The sequence below is a fragment of the Stegostoma tigrinum genome, chromosome 18 (genome assembly GCF_030684315.1).
Source record: "Stegostoma tigrinum isolate sSteTig4 chromosome 18, sSteTig4.hap1, whole genome shotgun sequence".
Classification (NCBI taxonomy): Eukaryota; Metazoa; Chordata; class Chondrichthyes; order Orectolobiformes; family Stegostomatidae; genus Stegostoma; species Stegostoma tigrinum.
In genome coordinates, this window is record NC_081371.1 from 33799864 (window position 1) to 33812712 (window position 12849).

A 12849-nucleotide genomic window follows, 5' to 3' on the forward strand; every position below is an offset into this window, starting at 1 on the left:
AAGAAAATATTTCAACAGAAGTTAAACAGCAAAGTGAAAAATCAATAAAGCAGTGTTTCACTGTCTGATATTTAGAAGAAATATTCTCAGTTGGACATTAGAGATTTTACTTTTCAGATTTTGCCATGGATAACAGCAAGTTGCCTCTTTCCTTCTGGACATATTCATTTCAAGCTGCATTTAATAAGGTAGGTACCATTGGTAACTATGCCTGTAAAAATCAATGCTTGGAATAATTTACCAACATTGTGCAAATTTGAACACTTGAAGAGGATTGCAAAGAACTCACACATCAGCTAAAAAAAACTATCTTGACGACTATGGCTCTTGAATAGACAAATTTTACCGATATTTTATTGCATGTGATTATTCTAAGATCAGCTCATTTGCTGTGTCATTCATCGCAACTGATGAAATAATAATGGTTTCATGATTTTTGGAATTATATTTTACTTTATATTTTATTGAACAATTTAAAACCACCAATTTGTTACGATTTGAAAAACATGATGGTAAACATTGGAATTTATTGTACTCACTTCTCAGGCAGAAAATGGATCAAGGTCAGATTTGGAAAGTAAAACGTGCTACAATTTTAATGTATCATTTTATATTTTTCCAAATATAGCAATCATTTTAAAAGAGAGGAAAGTTGTTTTGGAAAAATGCAGTGAATGCTGCACATGACAAACCAATTTAAAGGGAATTGCTTATAATTCATTAAAAGGCCTGGATCGAAGTCCTACCTGCATTAACATCTCTGAACAGATTGTTTTAAAAAGATCTACAATGCATTAATTAGATGAGAACCATGAACAAGCATGCTCTCATATGTACATCTGCCCCCTTTACACAGTGCAATTGCTGCCATAGTTACAGGTTTCATTCACGCAATATACCTACAGCCTCAGGAATTGAAGGACAGAATGTGAGGACGGAGAGCTCTTGTAGTCCAACAAAAGAGGCCTCAAAAGAGCAATTCCAGTGGGGAAGGCTGGCCCAGATACTGGCATCAGGGAAGGAATCAGCAAAGATGGGCACTGGCATGACATCACATCCAGATGACAAGAACAAATTATGTCCATATGTCAGAGGGGCAAAGTCTGAGATATCTAAGAGTCCCCTTAGAAATGGTCATGGAAATATGTTGGCTTGGTCATCAAGAAGTGTAGCCATTTGGATTTGGTTGGAACCCCATGCCAGTGACCCTCAAAGTTATAGAAATGCTCAATTTCTATGCTAGCAGTGGCTTTCAGGGAGCAATGGGAAATACTTTTGACATCTCAAAGGCTGCCACACATTGGTACACAGAGAAGCTGATTGATGTCCCATGTAGTTGTCCCAATAGTTTTATCAGCCACATCGCAGAAGACAATAGCCAAACTCTGAGACAGCTAATATCAGCTATCAATAACTGCACTCATGAGGCCAATAAACATTCCTTGGGAACATCCAGGTGAATTTGTAACTTATAAAAGTTTAATAACACAAATACACAAATAGTATAAAGCCACAGGAGAAGGGTATTGCAAGCCATGCTCATTTCCCAGGTTACTATAATTGTGCACAACTCAGATTCAAGGGATTTTGAAGCCTCAGATGGATGGATCTTCAATGACAAGGCTTATTCCATGTGTACATGGATGAAGAGACCAGACAGCCTTCACCAGAGGGAAGCAGAGGAGTGCAACAATTCAGCTCATTTTTCCATCTGTACACCATTTAATTTCTTAAAGTACATAACTACTGCCTTGACTAGTCTAGATGGGCTCTGCAGAATATACATCTGAAGGTGTTACTAATAGTAGTGGTCTGCTGTGCATTACACAACCTGGCATTGCAATATAGTCAGAGATATTGCAAGGAGCAGGGCATGAGGAACATTTGTATTTCTTACAGGCAAAACCAGAAATTACTGGGGATACTCAGCAGGTCTGCCAGCATCCATGGAGTTAATGTTTTGGGTCTAGTAACTTTTCTCAATCTCCGACCTGCTGGATTTCTCCAGGAATTTTTGTTTTTGTTTCAGATTTCCAGTATCTGCAATTCTTTGTTTTGTACAAGGCCTCCTCAGATGACAATGATATGACAAAGTATAAGGAGGTTATAAATGTAATTGAGCCTGTAATAAATGCTGGCACCATGGAGAAATGCATAAAGGGTGCCATGACAACATAATCTACACTTAGTTTGTCCAATAATAAATACATCTGCATGATTGTTGCACCATTGGTAGAACTCCACCCCCATCCTGGAAGTAAGCTGAGCCCTGCCATCCTCCCCATTAAATTAACTTGAAATCTGCATCATCTATCACTGAGAATAGAATGAGGACTTTGGCTTTGTCACACAGTCATACTTCCTGATTGCTGGTAGCAAGGACATCTTTGGGCTGTATGGACATCTACAACACATCTATATTCCCAAGTTATTTTAACCAAATATCATCTTACAAGTACAATTCAAATGTACCTGTCTCAGTTTCACCCATTGAGAGAGAACCAGGCCAATATTCTCACATTGAGAAAAAGCAAAAGTTCTGTTTTGATAATGATGTTGAAATGATGTTGCTATCAAAATCCTAGTCTTTGAAGCACACAAAGAATCACAGTGATTTTAGTCTTCTCCTAGACAATATTGCAATAATATAGTACCAGTGATGTAGTTCTGGAATATTTAAACCAAATAAACCTATTGCAAAATACAAACATAGTTCAGGCCTACCCACTAAACAATAAACTGAAGAACAATATGAGAATTGTTCCTTCAGCTTGTGTGATTCCTTGAATTAATTTCTCCACAGCCGTTAAAGAACTATTATGGAGAATGGTAAGAATAAACATTTCCAGCCATTTTAAATTATACAGAAGAAGGGTCAAAACATTCAGAATAGACGTAATGCTGGGTCATTACTGCTTCCCAATTTCTTCTCCAGTTGCCCACAAGCTGTTGGGTTTTAAAGAAACTTCTCTTTCCTCTAACAGTACTTACTGTGTTTGGTATGAGAGAAGATGGTTCCATACAGCTGACAGAATCTTCATTGAAGCAGCTTGATTCCAAACTGATTATATCATCGATAACATCATCCATCTAAAAACAATGTGTTGTGCAGATGAAAATAATATTCAGTGAAGTGCCCTCAAATTCTTTATCATATAGTGTGAGCGAAATCATTCAAGATAGGAAAACACAGACAAGACACGCATGTTGGCATATCTGTTACATACTATACATGTAACTGATTTTCACTCAAAAGCATAGTTTTGAGAAAAAGTAGTGATACACAGCTCTGCTAGCACCTGTCCATCCAGGAGGTTTCATTTTCGGGTATTAGCTAAAACAATTATATGATCAATCTGTTTCAATTTTTGTATTTATGAATAAAAACCAAAAGAACTTCAGATGCTGTAAATCAGGGACACAAACAAAATTGCTGGAAAAGCTCAGCAGGTCTGGCAGCATCTGTGAAGAAAAAAAATCAGAGTTAACGTTTTGCATCCGGTAACCCTTCCTCAGAACTAAGTTTCTTCACAGATGCTGCCAGACTTGCTGCGCTTTTCCAGCAACTTTGTTTTTGCTCCTGTGTTTGTATTTGTGACTTTGCTGTAACCAAAATCAATGGAAAATTTCAAAACTGAACTGTTCTATGGTCATGGAGGCACTGCCATTTTAAAACTTGTGGGCTTCAGTTTCTATCTTACTATCAACTAACTTTGTAGAGATGCTAAAATAAAAGCAAACTACTGCGGATGATGATGACTTGACATAAAATCAGAAGGTGCTGAAGCGTGGAGTTTCTCTAGCAATTTCTGGGTTTGTTTGTACAAACACTATAAGATGATCAGCCTATCATAGCCCATGTCTGGCACAGCTGTCTTGCATACGCTATACATTATCAACCAGTTGCAAGTTAGCTGTCAAACTGGTGCACCTAGCTCTGATGTTGCAGCTTGCTAATTGAAGAGCTGGCATTCTTCTTTCTGATAGATTGCATTGTTTGTTTTCCTGGAGCAATGAACTCTCTCCACTTGTTCATCACAGACTTTTGCCTCCAAACATTCATTAAGGCAGATGAACTGTGGCAGATCAGCAACTTACCAATCTTGAGATTATTGCTGGGCAGCCAAATAGATACACGGTCCCTTCCACCAATGGAGAGAACACATAGCACCCATTCTGTAGGTCAGTTGGCTTATTATTTGTAACTGTTATTTCCCATATTTTGCAATTGCTCTGCAATAGAACTGGAGCATCCTCTTAAGGGTGCAAGCCTGGGTATAAGTTACGTAGACTCTGTTCAGTCTAAGCATGTGGGTTCTTCTCTCACCCTCCCTGATTGAGTCCAAAGGACAGTAAGACACAATGAGTGGTTGTAGGATTTGACAGAAAGATAACAGTTAGACATCAGGTGGCCTTTGTGCTCCAATCCAGATTTTTAAAAAATTATTTATTACCATAACCTCAAACACTCTTGAGGTATTCATGAGGCAGTAGGACGATTCACCCAGAGCTAGAAGTTTGGTTCATGTATGACTGGTTGTGTCCACATGGCAGTACTGTATATGGCTGGGAGTGAAGCCTCCTCAGAGTTCCTCTGAGGGTTTGACATGGAAGAACTTAGCAAAGCTATTGATTGACTTACGATGGGGGTAGCTCCAGGAGATGGTACTATATTGCCTAAACTTACCAAGTGCAGGAAACTCACTTCCCAGAAATCTGCAAGAAATCCCTATCTCTGCAAGAAGGGATTGGAAGTGCTCCAGGATGTATGGTCATGATCCTGTACAAGAACAAGTTATAGGATCAACAATCAAGGTAACAAGGTGTGGAGCTGCATGAACGCAGCAGGCCAAGCAGCATCTTAGGAGCAGGAAAGCTGATGTTTCGGGCCTTGGCCCTTCTTCAGAAAATCTGAGCACCACAGGAAAATGATTCACTTATGTTGCCCATGTGATACCTCATCTACACTGAAAAGCAAGATAATAAAGTGTGAAGCTGGATGTACACAGGAGGCCAAGCAGCATCTCAGGAGCACAAAAGCTGATGTTTCGGGCCTAGACCCTTCATCAGAGAGGGGGATGGAGAGAGCGTTCTGGAATAAATAGGGAGAGAGGGGGAGGCGGACCAAAGATGGAGAGAAAAGAAGATAGGTAGAGGGGAGAGTATAGGTGGGGAGGTAGGGAGGGGATAGGTCAGTCCAGGGAAGACAGACAGGTCAAGGAGGTGGGATGAGGTTAGTAGGTAGGAAATGGAGGTGCGGCTTGAGGTGGGAGGAAGGGATGGGTGAGAGGAGGAGCAGCTTAGAGGGGCAGAGACAGGCTGGGCTGGTTTTGGGATGCAGTGGGGGGAGGGGACGAACTGGGCTGGTTTAGGGATGCGGTGGGGGAAGGGGAGATTTTGAAGCTGGTGAAGTCCACATTGATACCATTGGGCTGCAGGGTTCCCAAGCGGAATATGAGTTGCTGTTCCTGCAACCTTCGAGTGGCAACATGGTGGCACTGCAGGATGCCCATGATGGACATGTCATCTAAAGAATGGGAGGGGGAGTTGAAATGGTTCGCAACTGGGAGGTGCAGTTGTTTATTGCGAAACGAACGGAGGTGTTCTGCAAAGCCGTCCCCAAGCCTCCACTTGGTTTCCCCAATGCAGAGGAAGACACACCGGGTACAATGGATACAGTATACCACATTGGCAGATGTGCAGGTGAACCTCTGCTTAATATGGAAAGTCATCTTGGGGCCTGGGATAGGGGTGAGGGAGGAGGTGTGGGGGCAAGTGTAGCACTTCCTGCGGTTGCAGGGGAAGGTGCCGGGTGTGGTGGGGTTGGAGGGCAGTGTGGAGCAAACAAGGGAGTCACGGAGAGAGTGGTCTCTCCGGAAAGCAGACAAGGGTGGGGATGGAAAAATGTCTTGGGTGGTGGGTCGGATTATAGATGGCAGAAGTGTCGGAGGATGATGCGTTGTATCCGGAGGTTGGTGGGGTGGTGTGTGAGAATGAGGGGGATCCTCTTGAGACGGTTGTGGCGGGGGCGGGATGTGAGGGATGTGTTGCAGGAAATGCGGGAGACGCGGTCAAGGGCGTTCTCGACCACTGCGTGGGGAAAGTTGCAGTCCTTGAAGAACTTGGACATCTGGGATGTGTGGCCGTGGAATGCGTCATCGTGGGAGCAGATGCGGCGGAGGCGGAGGAATTGGGAATAGGGGATGGAATTTTTGCAGGAGGGTGGGTGGGAGGAGGTGTATTCTAGGTAGCTGTGGGAGTCAGTGGGCTTGAAATGGACATCAGTTTCTAGCTGGTTACCTGAGATGGAGACTGACAGGTCCAGGAAGGTGAGGGATGTGTTGGAGATGGCCCAGGTGAACTTGAGGCTGGGGTGGAAGGTGTTGGTGAAGTGGAAGTGAATGAACTGTTCGAGCTCCTCTGGGGAGCAAGAGATGGCGCTGATACAGTCATCAATGTAACAGACGTCCATGGTGATCATGAGGTGTTGGGGGCCAGGGAATTGGAACTTCTGGAGGAGGTGGAGGGCGTGGGTGGTGTCACGGACGTAGGTAGGAAGTTCCTGGACCAAAGGGGAGAAAATGGAGTCCAGATAGGTGGAGATGAGTTCGGTGGGGCAGGAACAGGCTGAGACAATGGGTCGACCAGGGCAGGCAGGTTTGTGGTTTTTGAGAAGGAGATAGAAACGGGCCGTGCAGGGTTGGGGAATAACGAGGTTGGAGGCTGTGGGTGGGAGGTCCCCTGAGGTGATGAGGTCATGAATGGTGTTGGAGATTATGGTTTGGTTCTCAGGGGTGGGGTCATGATTATGTGGGCAGTAGGAGGATGTGTCGGAGAGTTGGCGTTTGGCCTCGGCGATGTAGAAGTCAGTGCGCCATACTACCACTGCGCCACCCTTGTCACTGTTTGCGTCACCCTTGTTTACACTGAAAAGCAGCCTGGTTTTAAAACTGGTAAATCTACAATTGGTATGGTCTTCTTTGTCCAGCAGATGGAAAAGAAATACTGCAAAGAAAGGAGACTGTTACGTTTGCCTTCATTGATCTCACCAAAGCATTTGATCAGGTTAGCAAAGGCAGTCTATTTAAGCAGGTGAGGTAAATTGGCTGCCCATGAAATCTGATCAATTTGATCACATCTTTCCATGACAACATAATCAGTAAGGTAAGGTCATCTAGGACAACATCATAACCCAAAACCACAGTGATGTCCAACAGGGTTGAGGTTACCATGCAAGTCCTTCCAATCTTGACCCCCCTCCTCCCTAATCTGAGGTGTGAAGATCCTAAAATTAAATTAACCATCAGCAATCCCTCTCAAATGTCAGAAGCTCTATGGTCCTATGGGACTATAACAACTTTAGTCCTGGCAACTGCACTAATTAGCTGTTCTTCTTTTTGTTGCTATGTTATATCTCTAACTCACTCACAGAGCTTGGCTACTTAAATATCAGAACTGACAGAAGGCTTTTTTCAGCTTGCCACTGTACAATGAAAGATAACTTATGCCAAGTGGGAGTAAACATTTGCCAACATTTGGCCCATATCCATCTGAACCCTTCCTATTCATTTACCCATCCAGATGTTTTAAATGTTGAAATTGTACCAACCTCCACCACATCTGCTGGCAGATAATTCCATATATGCACCACCCTCTGCATGAAAATTTTGCCCATTAGGTCCCTATTAAATCTTGCCCCTCTCAGCTTTGAGAGATGCCCTCTAGTTTTGGAGTCCCCTACACTGGACCTTGGCTATTAACACTATCCATGTCCCTGTGATTTTATAAGCCTTTATAAGGTCACCCCTCTGCCTCCAACACTCCAGGGAAAATAGCCCCAGCCTATTTAGCCTCTCCTATAGCTCAAATTTTGGTGTCATCTGCAAACTTACTAATCATACCTCTTACATTCACATTCAATCATTTATACAAATAAATAAAAGCATTAGATCCAGCACTGATCCTCATGGCACAACACAGGTCACAGGCCTCCAGTCCAAAGAACAATCCTCCACCACCACCCTTTGTCTACCAAAGGGTGCCAATCTTCAAGCCAATTTTGTACCCATGGCACAAAGCATTGCTTTACAAGACAGATAACTGCCACCATCAAATAACCAAATATCATTTTGTTTCTTCTCAGTAAAAAGCTGATGCTTTTGATGATACTGATGCTCAGTAAAAAGATGAGTTTAAATTGTGGAATACTGAATGTTTTATTTAGCAGTGGTTGTTATATCCAACAAAGTATAGCACATGCTGTGTAAATAGAACTCTCGTGCATATTTCATGTATGCCAAAGATAAGCGGCCTGTAGGACAATCTCTATGTATGCACACAGGATGTTGCCATTTATAGAGAAACTGTATCTATCATTAGGCACTTTACAAATGAAATCAACGTATCAGCTCCTCCTTTGGCTTGTCCTCCTTTGGCATGTATCAGTTCCTTTTGAATTTCCTGTCTGGTTTACAGGATTTATATGCATGTCAAGTAGTAGTGGAGCTGAATGAATTTGGGAGTTCAGTATTTTCAAACTTCAGTCAATATAACACAAACTGCACGTTTACGCCTGTAACCCTCTGTTTTGAGTTCCCTCTTTTGACCGTGCCATCAAAAAGAGTGGCAAACAGGACTGATGAACTTCCTTACAGCAAAGATGGAACATGGAACCAGAGGAACTTGGGAGCAGGAGCAGGCTATTCAGTTTCTTGACACTGCTCCATCGTTTTCTATTATGGCTGTTAGAGTCACAGAGTCATACAACATGGAAACAGCCACATCAGTCCCATCATTCTAACGCCAACAATGTTCCCAAACCAAACTCGTCCCACTTGCCTGCATTTGGCCCATATGCTTCTGAAGTTTTCCTATCCGTATACTTATCTATAGATCTCAAATTTTATAACAGTACCTGCATCCGCCACTTCCTCTGGCAGTTCATTCCACACGTGAGCCAGTCTCTATAGAAAAAAATTGCCCCACATGTCCTTTTTAAACCTTTCTACTCGCACCTTAACAATATGCTCCCTTGCTTTGAACTCCCCCACCCTAGGGAAAAGACGCTTGCTATTCATCTTATCTATGTCCCTCATGACTTTATAAACCTCAGTAAGCTCACCCCTCAGTTTCCTATGCTCCAGTGAAAAAAGTCCCATTTCATGATAACTCAGACCTTCCATTTCCCCGCCACATCCTGGTAAATCTTTTCTGAACCCTCTGCAATTTGATAATATCCCTTTTTTTTAAGACAACCAGAACTGTACACAGAACACCAGGTGAGGTCTCAACAACTTCCTGCACAACCTCAATATGACATCCCAACTCCTACACTCAAAAGATCTGAGCAATGATGGCAAATCTGCTAAACGCCTTCTTATGTACCTGAAACTCTAGGTCTCTCTGTTCTAGAACATTAAACAGAGCACTACCATTAATTGTATAAGCACTTACCTCATCTAACTGTGTGAAAATTCATTTCCACTGTGGAAAATTTACACTTTGAGAAATTCACAGCTAAGTAACAGAATTACGTATAATTTAGCTGAATTGAAATCAGTTTATTTTTAAATCAAACAATAAGTGTGTTTTTCTGTTTGCAAGTGAAGACCACACAACCTAAAAATGTAACATTTCAGGATATGTATAAACACATATATAAATAAATACAATGTATAAAACTTTAAAAACAAATTCATTCGAATTGAGGCAAAATAAACAAAACCTCACTAAAACAGAGATAACAAGGTGTAGAGCTGGATGAACACAGCAGGCCAGTAGCATCAGAGGAGCAGCAAAGCTAATGTTTCGGGTCTGGACCCTTCTTCAGAAATCAACTTCTGAAGAAGGGTCTGGACCCAAAATGCCAGCTTTCCTGCTCCTCTGATGCTGCTTGGCCTGCTGTGTTCATCCAGCTCTGCACCTTGTTATCTCAGATTCTCCAGCATCGGCAGTTCCTACCATCTCTCACTAAAACAGTCTATTTCCACCTTTTGTAACATTGTCCAACTGCATCCATTTCATGGCTCACCTCCTCAGTTCCTCGCCCCTGCCTTTCTTACCTCCAAGATTTGAAATGCCAACACACACCAGGCTGATATCCCATAGTCAAATCCTATTTCCAAAATTCTGCTATGTCTTAACTCACACAAAGTCCTGTTCCCTACCTTCTCTCTTTTCACTACTTTGGCTCCCGGTTTAGCTTCACATGGATCTTAAAATTGTCATCCTTGCTTTCAACTCCTTTCATGGTCCCATCCCATGTTTTCACTGTAATGTCCAGCAGGTTTATGACCTTTTGAGGTAGGTGCATGCTTTCTGATTCAGCCCTTCGTGAATTACCTAATTTTACTTCTTCTGCCATTGGTGGTTGTGCCGTCAGTTGCTCAGGACCCAAGGGCTCAATAACCTTCCCTGCACCTGTCGCGTTTGCACCATGGACCCAGCTATGCCTGCCTCTTTGTAGGTTACGTGGAACAGTCCCTCTTCCGCACCTACACAGGCCCCAAACCCCACCTCTTCCTCCGGTACATTGATGACTGTATCGGCGCCACCTCTTGCTCCCCAGAAGAGCTTGAACAGTTCATCCACTTCACCAACACCTTCCACCCCAACCTTCAGTTCACCTGGGCCATCTCCAGCACATCCCTCACCTTCCTGGACCTCTCAGTCTCCATCTCAGGCAACCAGCTTGTAACTGATGTCCATTTCAAGCCCACCGACTCCCACAGCTATCTAGAATACACCTCCTCCCACCCACCCTCCTGCAAAAATTCCATCCCCTATTCCCAATTCCTCCGCCTCCACCACATCTGCTCCCAGGATGAGGAATTCCACTGCCACACATCCCAGATGTCCAAGTTCTTCAAGGACCGCAACTTTCCCCACACAATGGTCGAGAACGCCCTTGACCGCGTCTCCCGCATTTCCCACAACACATCCCTCACACCCCGCCCCTGCCACAACCGCCCAAAGAGGATTCCCCTCGTTCTCACACACCACCCCACCAACCTCCAGATACAACGCATCATCCTCTGACACTTCCGCCATCTACATCCAACTCCACCACCCAAGACATTTTTCCATCCCCACCCTTGTCTGCTTTCCGAAGAGACCACTCTCTCCGTGACTCCCTTGTTTGCTCCACACTGCCTTCAAACCCCACCACACCCGGCACCTTCCCCTGCAACCGCAGGAAGTGCTACACTTGCCCCCACACCTCCTCCCTCAACCCCATCCCAGGCCCCGAGATGACTTTCCATATTAAGCAGAGGTTCACCTGCACATCTGCCAATGTGGTATACTGTATCCATTGTGTGTCTTCCTCTACATTGGGGAACCAAGCGGAGGCTTGGGGGCGGCTTTGCAGAACACCTCCGCTCGTTTCGCAATAAACAACTGCACCTCCCAGTCACGAACCACTTCAACTCCCCCTCCCATTCTTTAGATGACATGTCCATCATGGGCCTCCTGCAGTGTCACAATGATGCCACCCGAAGGTTGCAGAAACAGCAATTCATATTCTGCTTGGGAACCCTGCAGCCCAATAGTATCAATGTGGACTTCACCAGCTTCAAAACCTCCCCTTCCCCCACCGCATCCCTAAACCAGCCCAGTTTGTCCCCTCCCCCCACTGCACCAGACAACCAGCCCAGCTCTTCCCCTCCCCCCACTGCATCCCAAAACTAGCCCAGCCTGTCTCTGCCTCCCTAACCTGTTCTTCCTCTCACCCATCCCTTCCTCCCACCTCAAGCCGCACCTCCATTTCCTACCTACTAACCTCATCCCACCTCCTTGACCTGTCTGTCTTCCCTGGACTGACCTATCCCCTCCCTACCTCCCCACCTATACTCTCCCCTCTACCTATCTTCTTTTCTCTCCATCTTCGGTCCGCCTCCCCCTCTCTCCCTATTTATTCCAGAACGCTCTCTCCATCCCCCTCTTTGATGAAGGGTCTAGGCCCGAAACATCAGCTTTTGTGCTCCTGAGATGCTGCTTGGCCTCCTGTGTTCATCCACCTTCACACTTTGTTACCTTTGCACCTCAACTTCTTTTAAGAGCTAACTTAAAATTTACACTTTTTCCCAAGTTTTCATCTGATCAAATATCTCCTCATATAATTATATTGCTCCATTGAAGTGAGTTGGGGCACATTACTTGTTAGATGAGTTGTTTTTTTTATTTTAAAAAATGAGAGGAAATAACTTTTTGCATAACACAGAAATCGCTCACTCAAAATACTTTCTAAATGTTCTGAAGTTAGAACAGACTGGCTATAACATGTTTTCATTTGGAGTAACCAAAACATTAATAAAGATGACAGAAACTTCTGTATGTACCTTTGCTCTATACTGTCACTGACCAAGTGTAAAAAAAGGAGATGCAAAAATGCTAAAAAAAAGATTACCTCATTTTCGTGATTTGTTCCTAGAGACAGCAGTGTGATTGGGCTGTCAGGCGTATTACTTTCATTACCAGGGGGAGCATGGGCATTTCTCATTAAAGGAGGTGGCCTAACAGATCCTCCTGGGTGTGAGTGAGAAATGGAGAATGTCTGATTGGAAAGCTTGGTGCCCAGTGCCAGGTACTGTTTCACCTGTTGTCTCTGTGTTTGATGGAGATGGTACTTTGTTGGGTTTTCCAGATGTGTTTGAACCTGTTGAAAATAATGTGAAAATCCTTGAGGGTTTGTCATTTATATGTTATCTTAGGACTGATAGCCAATGGTTATAAAGTATATAAATTAACATATTTTCACCATGTATAGCAACATGTCACAAAGTAACATTACAGATCTAGGTTACAGAAGAAGGAAGTTTTCAACCACATCAAGTATTAATTATTGCTGTT

The 12849-nt window shown here is 43.6% G+C and overlaps 2 protein-coding genes across 4 annotated transcripts in view; one reads left to right on the plus strand and one right to left on the minus strand.

The window, feature by feature from the left end:
• LOC125460784 (transcription factor EC) overlaps window positions 1-12849 on the minus strand; it is an 84916-nt gene that overhangs the window by 25262 nt on the left and 46805 nt on the right. For all 3 annotated transcript variants that reach the window (XM_048548696.2, XM_059652439.1, XM_048548695.2), the window contains exons 2-3: window positions 12407-12655; window positions 2992-3090 (exon numbers count right to left, since the gene is read on the minus strand). In XM_048548696.2, coding sequence (XP_048404653.1) covers window positions 2992-3090; window positions 12407-12655 — 348 coding nt within the window. The remainder of the gene's footprint in view (window positions 1-2991; window positions 3091-12406; window positions 12656-12849) is intronic.
• Window positions 35-12849, plus strand: part of tes (testis derived transcript (3 LIM domains)) — a 180583-nt gene continuing 167768 nt past the window's right edge. The window contains exon 1 of the mRNA XM_048548693.2: window positions 35-188. Within this exon, the coding sequence (XP_048404650.1) occupies window positions 126-188 (63 nt within the window). The 5' untranslated portion in view covers window positions 35-125. The remainder of the gene's footprint in view (window positions 189-12849) is intronic.